Genomic DNA, 18,707 nt, shown 5'->3' with positions numbered 1-18,707 from the left:
ACTGAAGCCCAGCGTCTGTGTATCGTACACAAAGCCTTACAATGGATCGCATACTGTGCATTGATTGAAAAAGAAAGAAAGAAAAAAAAAACTAGAGAGAAAGCTGATTAGGAGCGGTGCGCTAATTTTCCACGGTAACATGGAAAAGGCGATCCCAATTCGAGCGAACTTTTCTGCCGTGGGACGTAAGGTCCGGCGACTACGGTGCGGGAACGGAGCTAACAAACTGCATGTTTGGAAGCTCTGTTGCCACGGCGGCAACACGCGTCAGGAAAAGAAAAAAAAAATATATGGCAGCTCCACACTAGTCAAGCCCCTATGCTTCGTAAAAGTACCGCCATCTGCTCTTCCTTTCGCCGCCTCCTCTCCGGCGCGTTGCTTTTTTTTTTTTCTTTCGCTTGCGACAGTGGGCGCCCCCTGTAACGCGCCACGAGCTTCCTCCGGCGGGGAGAGGAGGAAGCGGCGCAGATCAAAAGAAGGCTGTACTTTTCCGAAGGTATGGGGACTTTACGCACTAGTGGTGCCAAGCCTGAAGGGAGAGCGCAGCGGGGTGACTAGCCGCCTTGTTTCTTTTTTTTTTCCACCGTTTTTTGTCTTTTTTTAAAACCATAGTCTTTCTTGGGATACTTGAACGCAGAAACTTTGGTCTGTCTGTGTGTCCGTCTGTCTGTCTGCCCATCTGTCTGTCTGTCGGTTTGCCTGTCTGTCCGTGCGTCCACCTGTACGTGCATCAGTGCGTCCTTACGTCCGTCCATCCGTGCGTCCCTCTGTCCATCCGTCCATCTGTCTGTATGTTTGTCTGTCTGCATGTCTGTGTGACTGATACTGCCGGTTAAGCCGGCAGCATCAGAGTATAAATTGAAAGGAAGGCAGGGAGGTTAACCAGAATTGTAATATCCGGCTTCGTGTACTCTGCACTAAGGGGAGTGGGGAAGGTGAGAAGGAAAGCGAAAAGTAGATGCGCGAAAAAAAGAACAGTGAACAGGAGCAGGGGTGTATGCTGTAGCTTATTCAATAGGCCACTCCCATGCAAAAAGTTCAATAAGGCCTTAACTGATTTACCTTAACGCACAGACTGTTGTTATAGGATGCATTCCTTCGCCCTTGTAGCGAAAGAGCACAAATAAACGGTCAACTACCTCTGTGAGGACATGTTTCACTTTCGTGTTATATACCCATTCCTATGACAGACAGATCAACCATGTTTTTATATCTTTTCTCTTTTTTAACGAAGTGCCTGTATATGATCTCTTTCACGGCAGTATACTGCGGCGCAAAAACGGTTCAATATACAAGGTCTTTCCCGTAAGAACCAAATATTTTTAAAATGGTTAACGACACCTCAATGCAGCCAACGAAAAAAGGGCTGCAGTCATGTGACGTTAGTAACAGCATTCCTAATATTTCGCTTAATTCATTATTTAACAAGCACCAACTACATAAAGATTCTGATATTCACTTTCGGGCGAAGTGCATATCTTTATGTCGAAGGCATTCTAAAAAATGACGGAAGCCCCGTAAAAATCAAATAAAAACACCTTACTACGCTCATGTGCTACAGCAGATGCGCTAACGTACAACAGCGCTTTCGGCTGTTCATCTAGCGAAACAACCGGCTAAGAGACGACGACGCTTCCTTGCTGTACGCGGTCGTTAAAAATGCTGACGCACTGGGAAGCCGATGTTAAATACCACTTAAACAATCTAAAAGTGGTTGGGCTCCTTGACATCCGGGTGCACTGTGGCCGACATGTCTAGAGGTGGATCCGCTCTCTCACCCACGGGCAATCGTCCGAGCAAGTGTACAGTCACAAAGCGTGTCTCACGTATTTTCTTTCCTCATGCCATCTCTCCCAGCTTAGATTCCAGCGCTTTCGTTGGAACGAGAGAAGATACAATGCAATTGCAGCATACGACGAATATTTGTAACTCCGCTTGTACAGGACAGGCTCTAAACAATTTCGTGAAGGTAAATTCGTGAGGCAATAAGCTCCTCTGATGAATCCACTCCATGGCTACTTGAAAAAGTGTTGCAGGGCACCTTTAAGTGCAATGTAGCTAACAAATTATGAAAAATGGTGGTTGCAAGAGCAGCGAATGCGACAGGATGCCATGTTAACACGGTGAAAATTCGGGATATATGTATGTAACACAATATTTTCATGTCTAGATATCGCAAACAAAGATGTATTTCTTATGATCTAGAGTGAATTACATTTGGAGAAAAAGTCTACCATCCTCACAACACACTTCGCCTTGCTTTACACTGATAGAAACACAACAAGATCGGTCTGTCAGCTGAAACATTTACTTTCTACATGAAAACAGTACACGTAATTGTCTCTACAACCAACGAAAATGAAGTCTCCAAGCGCAACTGGTGATGAGAAGACTTCATTGTCCAAATGATATGTGCTGAGCACTTCACCGCGATGACTGTCAATTACGCACAATTTTCCTTGTGTACTTGCACCAACACAAGTCTTCCCGTCATGAAAACAAAATAATGTTGAGTAGATGGGAGCACTGAGGAAGGTCTTCCAAAGCACGCTCCCGTCCTTACAGGAAAGTTTGTAGACATAATTATCGTGGCACCCAACAAATAAACATGAACCTGCATCTCCTCTTGACACTGAAAGGGTTGAAAATATAGGGCCACCAGTTTCTGCAATCCATAGCTGCACATAGACGAGAACAGCGTCAGTGAAAGCCTCAAACAGCCTTCTGAAGCAAGGAAGTACAGAGTGCAAATGAGATATGAAAATACTAAACACAACTTTTCGGCACACATGTAATATTATCAAACCACGTGCTCACATTGATGCATGCATGCTTTATTAACTCTTAACCTTCCAAAAGTAGACCTGAAGACAATTACAAGTGATTGAGAGAGAAGATACAGGCAGCTCACTTAGAAACAAATATCCTGTTTAAGAAACAATAAATTTTATTAGGCGATAACATTATAGCACATTACAAGCTTGGCATCATTAGAACTGCAAAAGGTGAGAAAGAATAAAAATTGCTTCACAACGACTTTATAACAACTTTCTAAAGTGCCTGTTGTATTCATACATGATAACACTGAAACTGATTTGCGAGCTGCGTACAGGCAACAGCAAAACTATGAGGTGGGAGGCTCACGAAAAAAGCTAAATTTACACTTCGCACATTCAACATGCAAATGAACAGGACACTGAGTCAGTTAACTGCTGAACAGGTGATGTGTAGAGAAAGCTTTTTTCATATAGTTAGTAGTGCCACATAAACATTTTGATGTTTGTTCTACCTTATGAACACTTAAACTGCCTCTGACGCTTGCATGCAGCAAATTCACATGCATGCAAGCATGCACACACGCATGCACACACACAATCTTTCACAGTGATTTTGCAATGTATCTCTCACTCATTAAGCCTGCAACATGCTACATTGCATTAGACACACTCTAGTGTCCATAGCCACGTCACCAGCTGCTCTATTTCTTCCAACACCAACAGATGGCACAACGCTCCGTGCACCCACAGCAGATAAAATGGCAGAAACACAAAACGGCAATACGAACACTATTAGAAGACAGGCATAAACGTATGTTGTTAAGAAAACACATGCACTTTGTGCTAGTTCTTCCTTGGGCTGTGCTGCCTTGTGTTTAACACCTTCCCATTAGGACACCTTTACGGTTTGTAGTTCACATAACTTGTTTCTCGCACCATTGCCACCCTTCACTACTTATTTTTTTCACCTCTGTCCCTCTTACCCTGTGCAAAGTAGCAGGCTTGAGCGAACTAGCTCAGGCGGACCTCTCTGCCTTCTAATAAATAATCTCTCACTCTTTAGAACATTTGCTCTAAGTTTTCATTATGTCTCTCAAGGCCTGTTTATATGCCAAATCTGCCTGTGACTGTATGTAGCTATCTGTACAATCTGCCATCACTCTAGCCTGCTGCAGTGTCGAACACAAGACATGGAACTTCATCAGTTGATTAAACATTGGCTGCTCTACTCTGCTCACATTCAACATTGGTAGAGCGATACACTTAGAGTGCAGTTGGGCAGAAGATCATGTTTGGTAAATTTCAGCTTATACATTGCCTGCACAGTATTCACACTCACTTCTTCAGCCATGCGAGACGAGTTCTGCAACTTTCTTTAATTGAAGAATCACTGGTGCATATTTTACTCAATTTGAAAGACATGCCTGCCACTTAGTATAGCCAGGAATGGGTTATATCAGCTGCTGAAACAACGGCTACTTTTGAAACTCGTGAACGTAAATGCTGATCATTTACCGCAAACTGAATACAAGGTATGGCATACCACCACTCACCTTATGGCCATTTGAATGATTGAGGAGGAAAATCTTGCCGTCAACACAGCATATGCCCACTCCAAAGTCACAAACAGCAGGTGAAGAAAAGATAGGCTTTTCCAGCTTATAAGTCCATAGCACAGTCCCAGTCTCCTGAAGAAACATCCCCCATAAATCCCACCATAAAGAGATCCAAATGTTTGCACTAATGTACATCCACTGAGGCTATGCATGTTTTTAAAGCGTTATTGTTCAAGCACGCCTCTCACAAATGCATTGTTACGACTACTGCTGATACGTAAAACCTCGTTAATTCTAAGTCACTGGGGCTGCGAGAAATCCTTGAATTAAGCGGGTTTTCCAATTAACAGAACATACAAAAAGGGGGATGCAAGGAACTTAGAACTATTCAATGTAATGAGTGCTCGTTGTTTACTGTGCCGGCGAGTGTGACGAAATTCGGGATATGGTTTGGCTAAAAGCATGACCATTGAAGCTTTTTAGCTTAGCTTTCGAACTAGGCATTGCAAGCAAGAACTCTGCCAGCAGTGCAAGTGCACAAATAGCTGGAGCAACCGGCACTCATAGGTTCGCATACATCGCGAATTTCGCCAAACTATTCTTTGTTAATTTATTTACAATCTCAGAAAGAATGAGCAAACCATGACTCACTGACGTCGCGAGAAACATGCAATTTGCTGTCCGCGTGTCGCTGCTGCATTGCCGTGAAGCATGTCTCGTTTTCCACAGGCGCACTTTTCGGTTAATCACGAGAGAATTTTTTTCCCTTTTTTTTGCATTGTAAGTATCGAGGTTAAGGTGCTTCAGCTGCCACTCATTAGTAACGCTACGTTGCATTGCCCTGTGGCTATCAAGAGCCGTCGTTTTTGCGGATTTGCGGCGAAATCGGGATCTGGAACTAGCCCATGGCACTCAAAAGTTTTCGAATTAACCGGACTGGCGTCGGTTGCCGCTTCAAATTATCCACTCAAACTTACATAACAAAATATGGGACCACAAGAATACTTCAAAATAAGCGAGATTTCAAAATAATCGAGTTCGAATTGACAAGGTTTTACTGTACTACACATATATAAAGAAACTGGCAATCCTTCCAATACAATGACCGTTTTGGTGTGATTAGGCAGCAGTGTATTCATCGAGGGCAATGCAATATGATAATTGACAGTGACTGAAGCTAAGAAGATGGACAAAAGAAGACGTTTGAGACACCCCAGCACTACGGTTTCTTGAATTTGTCTTCTTTTGTCCATGTCCTTGGCCTGTGGTACCATTAATTATCATGTTACTATACTGACAAGCCCAAATTGCCACCCTCATCAAATACAATACTTTTGGCACATACATTTGTTATCTCCCAACTTACAGAGCATTTACCATAAAGTAAACATTTCTCTTAAAATTCTATAAGTAAGCTGGCTTCCACCAGTTAAAACAATCACACACAGCCACACAAGAAAGGCTGTGTTAAATTTAGTTTGATATTTGTTACTGCAGAGATGGAAATAGCACACCTCCATGATTTTGTAGCATCTGTCCACGTGCAACAAAATGCTTAGCACCCCTTAGGGAGCAGTGGCATATTTTGAAGCAGTAAAGTGGAAACCCTGGAGCTGCGCTGGAAGTGGGAGAAGAAACTAATGCATTAGAATATGAAAAGGTAAGTGTTTTGTATGTGTTTCGCCAAATTAGTCAAGTCTAGGTGATGCATTAGCACGGTCATACATGGCAAATATGGGTCAACTGTGCGCTGTAAAAATGCCTGAAGCACAGCATGCTAGTGAAGAACGGCAATGAGAGCAGAGGCAGGAGTGTTACAGCCGCAAGACCTGAGGGTTGTGAACAAGAAGCTCGACACAAGCGATTGGTGGGAGCAACACACAAGTGAACGCCAAGGGCTCATGAGTGAGATGCACCCATAAAACAAGTGGTGTTTCTCATAAAAGCATTTGGAGTTAGACTTTTCTGTGAACAGCAGAGAAAATACGTTAGCATATGGCGTTTCTCTACAGCTGCACTTATCACCCACCACCATATTGTTCCAAACCTTTTAATATAGCTAAAGTTAAGTTATCCGAGAGTATCAATAGGCAAGTCCAGCAATGATACCACTTAGCATGAATGCAAAGAAACAAATTTTAGGGTACTAGAAAATGGAGGCAGGGCTGTCCGATTGCAGTTTCCCATTGATTTTAGACATACTGCCATGTTTATCAGGTTGAGCTCCTTTTCTTTCAGTGATTTGCAACAAAAGTGTAAGCTCACAGTTTAAGAACAAATGTGTAATTGTTCTTTCCTAGCAATGTCACAATTACATTCATATCATGCAAGTTGATCCACACATAAGCCGGTAAATCTAGCAATTGTAAAAACGTTCATCAAAATGGGCAGTAGATTGACAGGCTAGGACAGCATGCCGTCCCCTAACTTAGGTGGCTTCCGTGCAGAAATGGTGATGTAGCTGCTGTACGAGCTCCTCTGTTTTATGTCATTAGATGTACCAGATGCATGTTCTAAAATGTACTTGAAGAATGTTCACAGTACTTGTCCCGTTTACTCTCATAGGCCACAAGACTGCCCAACAATTCATGTGCTCACTCAAGTTGAGCTGTTTGTAATTGATGCTACTACTAATCTATATGTACTGAGCTATTTAGTACATCCGTTGGTGTATATTTTTTTTTGTGTATGGTTTGTACGCAAGACGTGGTTGTTTGTAGTGGGCTCACATTTTCTTTCGGGTCCTGTACTAAGTGATTTATCTGTTCAGTACATTTTTTTTTTTCCTTCTCTTGTTGTTATTGTTGTTGTCATTTTTTTTTTTTCTCTTTCAATGGCGCAATGGATGCCATGTTTGTACGCAGGCTTTTTTTTTTTTATGTACTGAGAACACCATTGTACGCTGGTGCCAAAACGGGGGCCCGCAGCTTCGTCAAGCTATCCTTGCGATGGCTTTTTTTGCCGGCCTCCGGCATTGTGTACTATGTACATGATGTCAATAAAGTTCACTGTTCACTGTTCACTGTTCACTGTTCACCGTAAAATCCCGAACAAAGGCTCTTCCTATAGTGAAAGGTAATTGGACAATATTTGAAGGAGGGACCCTTGCCTGGATGCAGACAAAAATTCAAGATGGTGGCAGAAGAGTCTCTTAGAAGGGTGCACACCCGTGCTTCAAGTGAAGTGCTTTAGTCAATATGCATGCATGCATTTACTCTCCTCACTGAACCGAAGGGAATGGTCACGTCCTAATCAATGCACTATGGCAGGGGCAGAAAGATGTCTTTAAGATGTTCCGACAATTTCTGACAACTCAGAATGCAACCTCAAGGCAAAACACTAAATCTACTAAGACACTGCGCGTGCATCCCAGAAATCGGGTTAACCGCTGTCGCAGGGTTCTGTAGTGGAGAACAGGTTGAAAAAATAAGTGGTGGAAGGGGAGGTGGTGCTCGCTCGGTCATTGGAGCACACCCCAAACTTCCAGAACAGAGGAAAGGGGTGCTTGCTCCCATAAAGGTTCTTGCTCGGGATTTAACGGCGACTGGCAAACTTCTTGTCTTCTTGTGGTAATATAACCAATAAAAGTAATTAAAAAAAGTGCACAATGAAAACGAAGACGAGAGAGAGAGAGGCCTCACTTGTCTTTGTTTTCTTTATGCACTGTTTATTATTTCAGAAAATGAACTAGCACCAACTAGCCCAACTTGCCAGTTTGTTACGATAACAGTAACTTATGGTAAGAGCATAACATTGATGTTGACTATTATGTGCAGAACTCACAAATCTATGCAACAGCAACGAAAACAAATTGAAGCTTCACAATGTAAAAGCAAGAATGGAGAATGACATCAGTAGATTCAATCTTACAGGAGATAATGCTGCAACCAATCCATCGAGTGTAGCTCCATATATCTGGTAAGGCTGATATGAAACGCATGGAGACGCAAAGATGCTTCCTTCTGAAAGCTGCTGCTTCCACAGAAGGCTTCCAGTCTAAGAAATGATGCATGAAGAAAAAAGTTTCATGGATAACACACAGCTTAGGAAACACAATGTTAGCCATCAGCAAAAAACCTGCAACACCTCTTCAACTTGCAAATGGTAATACTAAGTAGCTAGATTACACTGCCATGAACATATTAGCCAACTGCTCAATTATACAAAAGCACAGACACTACATAATGGTGCACAAATAAAGTGTTTAAATAATAAAATTTTCTAAGTGAGATAAGCATTCCAGAGAAATGATATTCACATGAAATATTTCATAATCTTTAGATGAACAAATATATTAAGGTTATGTTAGGTTCATTTGGTAAACAAAAGTTATCTCATTATTTCACAGATGTACATTGTTCAACCCGTGAGTGGATGTCCTTTCAAAAGAGTAAGCTTTGAAAAAGAACAGAGTCGATTGTGCGGGATTAACCGTGACAATAACAGCAATAAAAAATAGAAGAGCGGGTATCCAAATGCATGTTCATTTATATGGCCAAGCGAAACTACACAGCTGTGCACATTGTTATAAAAGCATTTCGAATATGCCAAAAATCAGTCAAGTATGAAATTGCTGTGCTTAAATTCAGACAGCATGTTTGTAAGGTGCTTAATGAAGAGGCAAAATAATGAGTGACAATAAGTTAATGAGCAGGAATTACTTCTCCCGAGTGCGCACTCATGAACTCATGGTATATCTGTGACACATCTACACTACTGTTGCAGCCGAGCTGCAAAATCCACAAGTATACTCAGAGTTGTTGTTTTTTTCTTTCAAAATGAAAACAAAAAAGGTAATCTTCACATTCGAATGGAAATTAGTATTAATAGACCACTGACAGCAAAATTTTGGTTGGTGACTTTTTTGCTGAAATTCGTAGCCTTGCATCTTGTAATGCCAATATTACATCATAAATGCTGTAATGTATTATATAATCAATGCTAGGGTCATTTATTGTTACCAATGTTAATGCCACTTGAAAACACCCACCTAAAATCGCAAGAAAACAGTGCACCACAGTGGGGGAGTGCCTGAGACTACGTGCGCTCAAGTTTGGGTGACGCTAAAGATGCATTTTTTAAATAGGGGAACCCACATTCAATAAAAAATGAAACTACGTGGGTGCTTTGAGCATGTCCCCGTCAGGAAAAAGAAAAGCATTTCTTGTGCAAGCAGTGAAAACCACCTTAAAAGTGGCCAGATAACAGAGCGAGAGGGGTGAGGAACAAGAGCCCTTGCAGGGTGCCAGTCATGGTTTTGTGAATGCTCCTTGAACGATAGTTATAGTGCGAGAAAAAAACGACGACACAGAGACAAGAAGGACATGAAAGACACTGTCTCTGTGTCGTAGTTTTGTTCTCGGGCTATAACTATCGTCATGCCATACCAACTAGCCCAAGCTGCCACGCCCCTTGAACGTTCCGCGACATCTACAATACTCACTTTTTGTGTGGAACGTCACAAGGGGTCTGTCTACGTCATGCTAGTGACGCTGTCGTGAGGTGCTGAAGACTTAGATGAACACTCACCATTACTTTAAAACCAAATGAAAATATCTCAAGGCAATGTATGCTAGACATAATTGGTGAGAAATGCCCACACATGCAGGACTATCAAACAAACAGGCATCTCGAGTTTTCAAATTTGGTGTCAGGGGTCTTCAAAAAGTCAAATTCTGAATTCTTGAATACTGAGTTCTATAACATTTAGCAAATGCTATTCAACTTGAATTTCATACTTGAAGTCTTCATAGAGACTTCAAGAGACTTGAAATTCTGCATGCCATCTTTAACTTTCTGAAAAAACTGCAATTTTCAAAAAATAAAAAATACAGGGAAAAAAAGATGAGACACGGGAGAGAAGAAGAGAGGAACGAGTGCCTTGTCCTGTCTACTTGTCTCTTGCGTCTCATCTTTTTCACGTTCTACTTTTATTTTCAGACAATGCCCCAACTCGTACAGCATCGCACTCTGCAATTTCAAGTCTGCATTTCTAGGTACTCAAGAACATAGTAGCCGTAAGTTGGATACCTTAATATGTTCATGAACAGATAAGTGCTTGTCAGAGAAACAAAAAAAAAATCTATCAAGAACAGGGCAGTGGCACCATCTGGTGCTAGAGAATGGTGTAATCAGATGACACCTTATCATGACATGTTGTGCCACGTGATCATCTTTTTTACTAATTTACTATACGTGCGAAAAAATAAAAGCAGTTGTCAGTCAGTGCTTGTCTGTGTTTGTTCCTTTTAGTCCTCCATCCAGGTCGCGCTGCCCATGGCAAAATTATGCTTAATTACCAAATCGCCCAGCTAGCCATTCTGATTCAGAGAATGCTGCCACAATGCTGATTCTATGGCCTCTTAAACTGCGTGGCACCACTGATTTTAAAGCCAAACATATAGGTAGGTCCTCATGCACAAAGCGGCAGGTTTTCATGAGCATAGCGACACCGCTTTGAGGACCCTTTCAAATGAATAAATACACAAGAAGGCAATGGGGACCCAGCAAGCCTTTACTTATCAATAACTTCACTCGTGCGATGCTTACTTTGTTTAAGATAACAGATAAGATGAATTTCGCCCTTAAACACCAAACAATTACGATGGATGGCAATGTCAACACTGTGCAGAAATGCTCGAGTCTGTTGTCCCTTTACATTCTGCTACCTCATGTGACATGCACGCCACAGAAAATGTAAGTTTCATAGCTTAGAAGAGTGGTGGGTTCAGCTAGTTTTTAGGTTCCAACAACCAATATAGTGCAAACATGGAATGAAGGAAAGAGTAACGCACAAGGACAAGCACTGTTTTTTTGTGTGTTATGTTTTCCCTTGTCTCCAGTTTGCGTTATAGCTCTTTTCAGTATAATAGTTGTAAAGGTGTGGTGAGGGACAGAGTGTACTAATGCGAGCACCACCTAGAAGAGTGAATAACACGCGATGGAGAGGTGCAAGTGAGAGAGAGCTGTTCTGCAATGGGGTATTAACATACGCACACTTGACTTCTCGCAAACTTCTTGTATAAAAGGTTTCTCATTCACCTTCAAGGTAAAGTACCAGTGTGGGCAAATGCAGTTGCTTGGGCATATTTCAGTTTGTACGACTGCACTCACATGTGATTTTAGTCCGGTACAACTTTAAAAGGCAACAAAATTTCCACCTCAAAGGAAAGTGCACACGAGCCAGCACTAATTCGCTAGGCTCTAGACTGAATTCACAAGCCGCAGGGTCGCTGACCCCACCGTTGAAGAGCACGGCCAAGTACATGAGTGGAGCTATTTCATCGGTTACCCATTAAATCATAATCTTTGGTTCAATCACTAGTTGGTTTCATTTGGTTGTGCTGAAAAGGGAAGAAAACCACTCAAAACAATATCCCTTCTTCAGATAGCTGGCTTTGTTATACAAAGATCAATATAGGTTAATGCACTGTTTACATGTTTTAACATCTGTGTGCTGTGTTCTTTGTCACAGAGTACTTCAGGCCCCACAACACCAAAAGGCAATTGATGTGCACTTCGAATCTGGAATGCTAGTGCAGTGTATCTAAGATCTATAAGAAAGAACTCTTTCAATGCAGTATCATCCAATAGAATTGCTCACTCACATTCTCACTGATACAGTAGAGGTACTTGTCATGGGAGCCACAAAGGAACGAGCAGTTCTTTCTGTTTGTAGTGGGTGAGCTTTTGACTTCTGCACCGGTATTTATTACCCACTTGACACTGCCATCCACAACATCAGCACAGTAAATGTGGTGATCATAGCAACCTAAAAACAAAGCATCAAGAAATAAATTTAATGATTTGATCCAAAACATCGTAACCTCTTTCTTCCTCAGCACTCCAAAATATTTCCGAAACAAATTTTTGGGAAGGCCAATAATCATAGTTATAAACATGTTGTACTAAAAAGACAGTTGTGAACAAAGTAAATACAATCAACAGCCTGGTTAAAAATTCTAGAATTGCTGTTATAATTGACATCTGTCAATAAGATAATCATTACGTTGACATGGTAAAATAAAAACAGAATTTATGTCTTTATTTCTCAAGGCTACCATGTGAACATGCAAATGTCATGCAGTCACCATCACCAAATTGTCTACTTCATTTGTCCAGCTGCTTTTTTTATTTTGACAACACAAGTTTTTCCTTGAACTAGTCCTCTCTCACACGACTTTTCCATATTAAGGCAGACGTACAGCTCCAGTGAAATGCACACACCTAATGTCATCTAGGCAAGGCAAAAATACTTCAGATACATACCAAATGCAACATATTTGCCACAGGTGGAAAGAGTGGCCGAAGACTCTATCCTGTCGGCAACTGATATCTCCCAGAAGCAATTTCCAGATTTTCCATTCAAAGCACAAAAACGACCTGCATGAGATCCTATGAACACAACTGTGTCCTCCCTGTAACGGATTAACATAAACAAGTTTATATTTAACATGCCAGAAATTACGTGTGACAAACAGAAAGGCACATCTGACACTCTGCCTTTGCAGTGCATATAGCTGAAAGAAGAGTCAGCAATCTAACTTGGGGTGAAAGTTTCTTTACTCTTTTTTGTGCCCCCCCCCCCCCCTTCTTTTGTTTAAACAGCAAAGCTGTAAACGGCACATCTTCTTTATATTGGAGTGTCCGTCCATGTCTACAAGAAACACCTGGCACTTTTTAGGGAGCAGTGGTGCACTTGGAAGCATTTCTGAAGCTTTTTCGAAGCATTGAGGTGATATGCCTAGTGCCTTCTATAGAGTGGCAGAAGAAACTAAAACATTAAAGTGAAAAAAGCTTTCTTGTCGACGCTGGGCATTTTGAAGTCAGTCCCCTATGCATCAAAGGCACTTCACTACAGGGCTACACATTCACCCTAGCAAAATATGAATATATCTGGGCTATATCAAAGCTTCGTATTTGCCATAAAAAACAAATACAAAAGGAAAACACTTTCTATGAGGGCTGTGTTGAACTGGGTAGTAGTAAAATAATAGCCCCTTGCAGGACAAAATCTGAAAATCCTTGGTGCCCTCAAGCAAGTGCTTTGCCATGTCAGCTGAATCTCGGTGGTGTCTTGACATGGTCATCCATAGCAAGTAAGGAGGGGACTGCTGCTATTGCGACAACCATGACCTAGTGCACTCCTGACATGCACAGATAACGGGCTTCTATGGGAGTGCATGTCCAACCACTCGCCATTAGTGGCATTTCAATAGCCTGTTCATCTGCTACTCTGCAGCCTTTCTTACGGTGCTGGAGGGAGAACGCTAGCAGTCGGTAACAAACTGGTGGCATATATGCGACTGGTTTTGCCAACTTAGACAGAGGGTTAAGTAACATATTCATAGCGGTCAAATAGTTATTGCACAGCGGCTGAAGAGGTCAGTAGCATTAGGCCAGCATGGGGTGGGGGAGGCATTTAAACCTGGAAGTATTAGTTAGCGCACATGCTATATACTCCATAAAGTGGAAGAAGGATCACTGCCGCTGTAGCTTAGTTGGTAGAGCATAGGACACGTCATTCAAAGGTTGCAAGTTTAGTCCCTGTCAGCAGCACGTTGTCTTTTTATACACCTCATTTTCCTCACATTTACATCATAATACAAATAACATGACCTATACATTCCCTGGCCTTCCTGTCTGTTGTCTCTAATTAATGTTGAGCCAAACAAAGTAGAACCAGCCCTTAAGACTATTATTTTTTCATTCATTCATTCATAGCGAGGGTCTCGTTCTGGCAAACTGGATCTTTAAGCAGCACTGATTGTTGGCCAAGATGGTGTGGATTCATGCTTAAAAAGCAGGGTAGAAATGGCGCCCGTCCTTGTGTATTCTTCGTCTGTGTCTTGGCTTCTGGCGCTGTTTTTAACCATGGGATCATTCAGGTAGTACACACAAGATTATTGGTCAGCAGCCAGCTCAAAAAAGATCACGTGCTTCATGATGCCAGCAGGCAGAAAAATAGTGTGTTTCACGTTCGCCGTCATGGCTACTGGCGGCACTAACAGTAGGACGTTTAGATGCACATACCTATATGTATCGCCAATAAATTGGACTAGAGGACAAGCGCTGCTGCAGCTCAGTTTGTAGAGCATCGGATGCATTATTGAAGCTCGCAGGAGTGGTTCCTACCAGCAGCAAGTTATCATTTTGTTCACTTGTTCACTTTACTTTCTCCACATTTACAGCATAATTACTACAAACTAGATATCCATCACTTCTCTTGGCTTTCTTGTCTCTTAGTTCTACTGAATGTTGTGCTACACTGAGTGCAGCACTATATTAAGGTAATTACAGTACTATTCTGTGATTAAAGTTAACTATAACGAACAAAGGCAAGGCAAACCTTTCATAGTTGACAATGAGAGGAGATGCGTCTATGCATTTCCGCAGGTCATACTTCCACCTTTCAGATAGAGTTGGCCTTTGAAAATCATGGTCAGCTGTCTTCCTCAGTTGATGGCAGCTCTCAGCACAGCAACAATGCTGCCAAGTTTCAAACCTTGTTATGCATGTAAAACAAGATGAAAGCTTCACATGCACAGATTCGGACGACAAGCTCCATGCAGAGATGGGTCGTCTTGCTCTTTTCGCAGGAATGGGATAATTCAGTTGTTTGCGACTTTCTGTCATGGCGTACAAATATTTCTCAACATCCGAGAACTTCTCATTCAGAATCTTGTCCACAAGAAGTGGCAGAGCGATGCCTGAAGCAAACTCCAGTTCCTGTGAAATACTCACGGCACCCAGCGAGTTTCCACCAGCAGCAACAAACTCTGAATCTCCGCAAACAACTGCGCGATCGTTTCTTGTTGTTGAGGCCTGGAAGGGAAAAAAGAAGTGAAGGGGGAACAATGTTTAAAAGATAGTTGAGGCGATAGCATGAAATTGAATGGGACCAATAGAAGTGCTGAGCTCGATGTACGTGCATGTGTAGGTGGTCTACACCTAATAACTCAGAGCTCCACAAAGTGTGCTATGTAATTATTTTGTCAAGTTAAAACCCCAGAATTTAATCTGTCAGGTGCAACATTTAGACAAACAGCATTCATGTTCTTCAGGGAGTCACAATGCATGTGAATGTATGTGCACACAGTGCTGTCCATTTTTGAGAGCTATGCATAACTAACCCTAATTTTGTGCTTCTTCAAAATGTGTTTCTAGATTATTTTTATCAATTTGCTCTCTCAGTGGTGGTACATATAGTTAAGGATTGGGAGCAATTTTTGGAGCAGGGAAAAGCTTGTTTTGGAGCAGATTTAGAGCAGAAAAAAAAGTATTTTGAAGCAGGTTGGGAGGAGTAAAAACAGGATTTAGGATCACTTCAAGCAGGACATGTCAGAACTTTCAGTGAATATTCTTATTGGCGTGCATGATGGGAATATTGCTGCAATGTAAACAAGGAGACAAGGCCAACATACAAAAAGCAGCCATTAATAAATGTTGTTAGCCAACAGTCAGATTCTGACTTTGCTGTGCAGCACAAGGTGTGCACTCAAGAGGCTCACTAATGACGAGCAAAGCATGGCACATACCGTTTCTGTGAATGACACGCGTTATAAGGTCGATCTAAAAAGAAAAAGAATACTAACCAGAAAAACAGCAGTCTCACAACTAAAGAACGTAAACGAAGAAAACTCGTTGCCAATTAGAATAAACTGTTGTAAATTGCCTGTGTAAACAGTTCACTCAGTGTTTGCCCTAACTCACCACAGACGACGCTCCATCGTACTCAATAATTAGCAGAGGTGTGAGCAGCCGTGTGGCATTCTTCTTCATTTTCAACAATTTTGGGCTGAGCACTCGCTTCCGTGTTTCGAAATATTCACGAAACGTCGCCTAAAAAGTAACACTGGTACAAAGAAAACTGGTATGAAGGGGGTGTATCAGCGATCGAACCAAAAATAAAAAAGGGGGAGGAGGCTCTTCTTCAAGACAGCCTTGAGGGCAAGTCCACTTGTCGAAATGTTGACATTAGCGACACCCTGTGTTCCCGAATGTTTTAGCTAAATATAGGCTATCAAGGTGTGATTGGTAGGCGCGAGTTCCTGTGCTACTCACTTAATTGGGGAATAAGTATGGCCTCCTGCGAACAGGCCAGATGACGTACGACAACCGATTGGTAATGAGAAGGAATGCCATCGATATAATCTTTCTTCTTTAATTTTTAGGAGGAGGTGAACGTGACCCTCCTCCCACCACTTCCTACCCCTTGGATCACCCATCGACAGGGGCCTCAAGACTGCGTCCTGAACGGACGTTACAGGGTTCAGCAAGTGCTGAGGACTAATGCCACAACATCCAGTCTGTTTCCTTAATGAACAGTTTTGCAATGCAGTTTGGACTTAAAGGGACCCTAAAACAGTTTTGGCGATTTTGCACAACACATTAGGCCGGCACACCAAGTCCTAAGGGTCATTTGGAGATTAATTCGAGCCCTCAGCGTAAACTATGTAATTTATTACAATGCTTTAAAGCTGTGAATCGCTGCACATTGGTGCAGATCACTGCGACTCGGCAAAACATGTTTTCAACCTCCCATTCACAGAGCAACATGCTCTGGCCACTTGACGTCACTGTGGCTGCCGATCTGATGGGCTGTCATGGGCTGTAGAAGGTATGGAAGTAAGATCGACTGATAGGGAGCAGCACCAGTCAGAGCAGATATGAACAACTCCACAATCTTCGTCTCCGTTGCCGGCGTGCGTGCTGCTGGGCGCATTGTGTGATGGCTTCAGAGACAGCGCGCAACTTGTAGGCGCGCAATCTTGGAGGTCTATAGTATTGGTAAAAGCTCAAAATCATTGAGGGCGCGCTCATGAGAGATCTGCAATCGCCAGCAATGCCAGTGTGCCTCATGAGTTGAGTAGGCCAAGCAGAGGTAAGAAGGAGGGTATGATATAATTGTCCATAGCAGGCTTAGTACACAATGTGACACAAAATTTTTCGTGCAAATGGTTCGGTAATGCTTTAGTCTGAACGCTGACAAAACTTCAAAAAACCGTTCCATGGTCCGTTTATCAGAGCCACCACACACGCTGCAGTTAAGAGTGAGAACTTCCAACAGCAGCGCTCCTCTATGTTCCTCAATTTGCAATTTGCGAACATATGGTGACCACGCTGAGCATGCCCACAAGCATAGTTTTCGACAAGCACGGGAAAAAAATCGGCTGGAAATATTCGCAAGCCATAAAGACTTTGTCCTTTTTTTGTCGATTGATAATAACACCACCTCATTGTTCTAATGGCATATGGGACACATGTGAGCACTTGTTCTTTATTTTTGGTTACCTGCGTGGCTCAGTTTATACAGGCGCTGGCTTGCATGGCGTTATGTTGGTTTCGCAGTCAAGACGTGCAACAAGCGCTTGGATGTGTGCGAGCAGCGGTTGCACCACATCGTGCCAGATGCACTCTACTAGGGAATTTGGGCTTAGCTTTATGACAGGTATACCGAAGTGTGTTGCACAACACAACATAAAGGCATGAACATTTTTGGTGAAATATCAAATTTTCACACTGCTGAACCTTTATTTGTGTGGTGATGCTGTTCAGAGTCCAGAGTGCTGATAACTGTTGTCAATGGGCCACAGTGGCTACGTAAAGGTGTGCTGAGTGACTCGCAAACAAAAAAGATTAACATTCTTACCTCTTATTGCAAGTTCCCTAACAAATAAAAGAGAACGACATGCTAAACTTTCAACAGAGACATGTGGCAATGCAGAAACTTTTGTTATGCTGAATATAATGACGATAAGTGCATCACTGGAATGAAGTGAGGACATCGAAGGCATTATGGAAAATCTTGAGCTCTGTTTGTTGCAACCAATAGTTTCGGGCCGTAAAGGGCTCGATGCCACGTATACAGGTGGACTAGTGAACTTGGAGCACAGTTGGCAGATGCTGAACTCAACTGTGCGCAGGAAAGCACTAGGATGTAAAATTGCAACAAAATGATGTAATTGGTGCAGTTGAACTATCACTGCTCTGTGCGTTTCTATTTTAATATTGCAACAAGTGGAGTTATTGGGAATTTTTGTCATGTTGCATTTGCTATTATACAGGGTAGTGGGACCAGCCAAGCAGCCCAAAGCAGCTTTTATTCTGGCATACTTACTGTTTATGCATGTTTCGTATTAAGTGACAATAAACTTTGAACTTACACTTAACTTATACAGCTACAAAACAGCTTCCAAGTGGTCTGTTTGAGCTTCAGTTCACAAAAAATGTGGGAATATACGAGAAAAGACACAACTAGCATTAAACATACAAGAACTGAACACTCAAGCTGGCACTGAACAATTCCATTGACTGATTGATTGCTCTTTACATACTAACAGAACAAAAACGTTACCAAAACGTTATCAGCAAC

General features: G+C 42.1%; 1 protein-coding gene across 5 annotated transcripts in view; it reads right to left on the bottom strand.

The window, feature by feature from the left end:
- Positions 1–2,286: 2,286 nt before the first annotated feature.
- The window catches only part of LOC119179555 (Aminoadipate-semialdehyde dehydrogenase), a 75,094-nt gene continuing 58,673 nt past the window's right edge, over positions 2,287–18,707 (bottom strand). For all 5 annotated transcript variants that reach the window (XM_075882101.1, XM_075882100.1, XM_037430677.2 and 2 more), the window contains 6 exons: positions 14,682–15,157; positions 12,602–12,750; positions 11,941–12,104; positions 8,204–8,329; positions 4,331–4,465; positions 2,287–2,678 (listed from right to left, as the gene is read on the bottom strand). In XM_075882101.1, the coding sequence (XP_075738216.1) occupies positions 2,295–2,678; positions 4,331–4,465; positions 8,204–8,329; positions 11,941–12,104; positions 12,602–12,750; positions 14,682–15,157 (1,434 nt within the window). In that variant the 3' untranslated portion in view covers positions 2,287–2,294. The remainder of the gene's footprint in view (positions 2,679–4,330; positions 4,466–8,203; positions 8,330–11,940; positions 12,105–12,601; positions 12,751–14,681; positions 15,158–18,707) is intronic.

Source organism: Rhipicephalus microplus, chromosome 2, assembly GCF_043290135.1.
Source record: "Rhipicephalus microplus isolate Deutch F79 chromosome 2, USDA_Rmic, whole genome shotgun sequence".
NCBI classification, from domain to species: Eukaryota; Metazoa; Arthropoda; class Arachnida; order Ixodida; family Ixodidae; genus Rhipicephalus; species Rhipicephalus microplus.
This window is presented reverse-complemented; position numbering and strand designations above follow the sequence as displayed.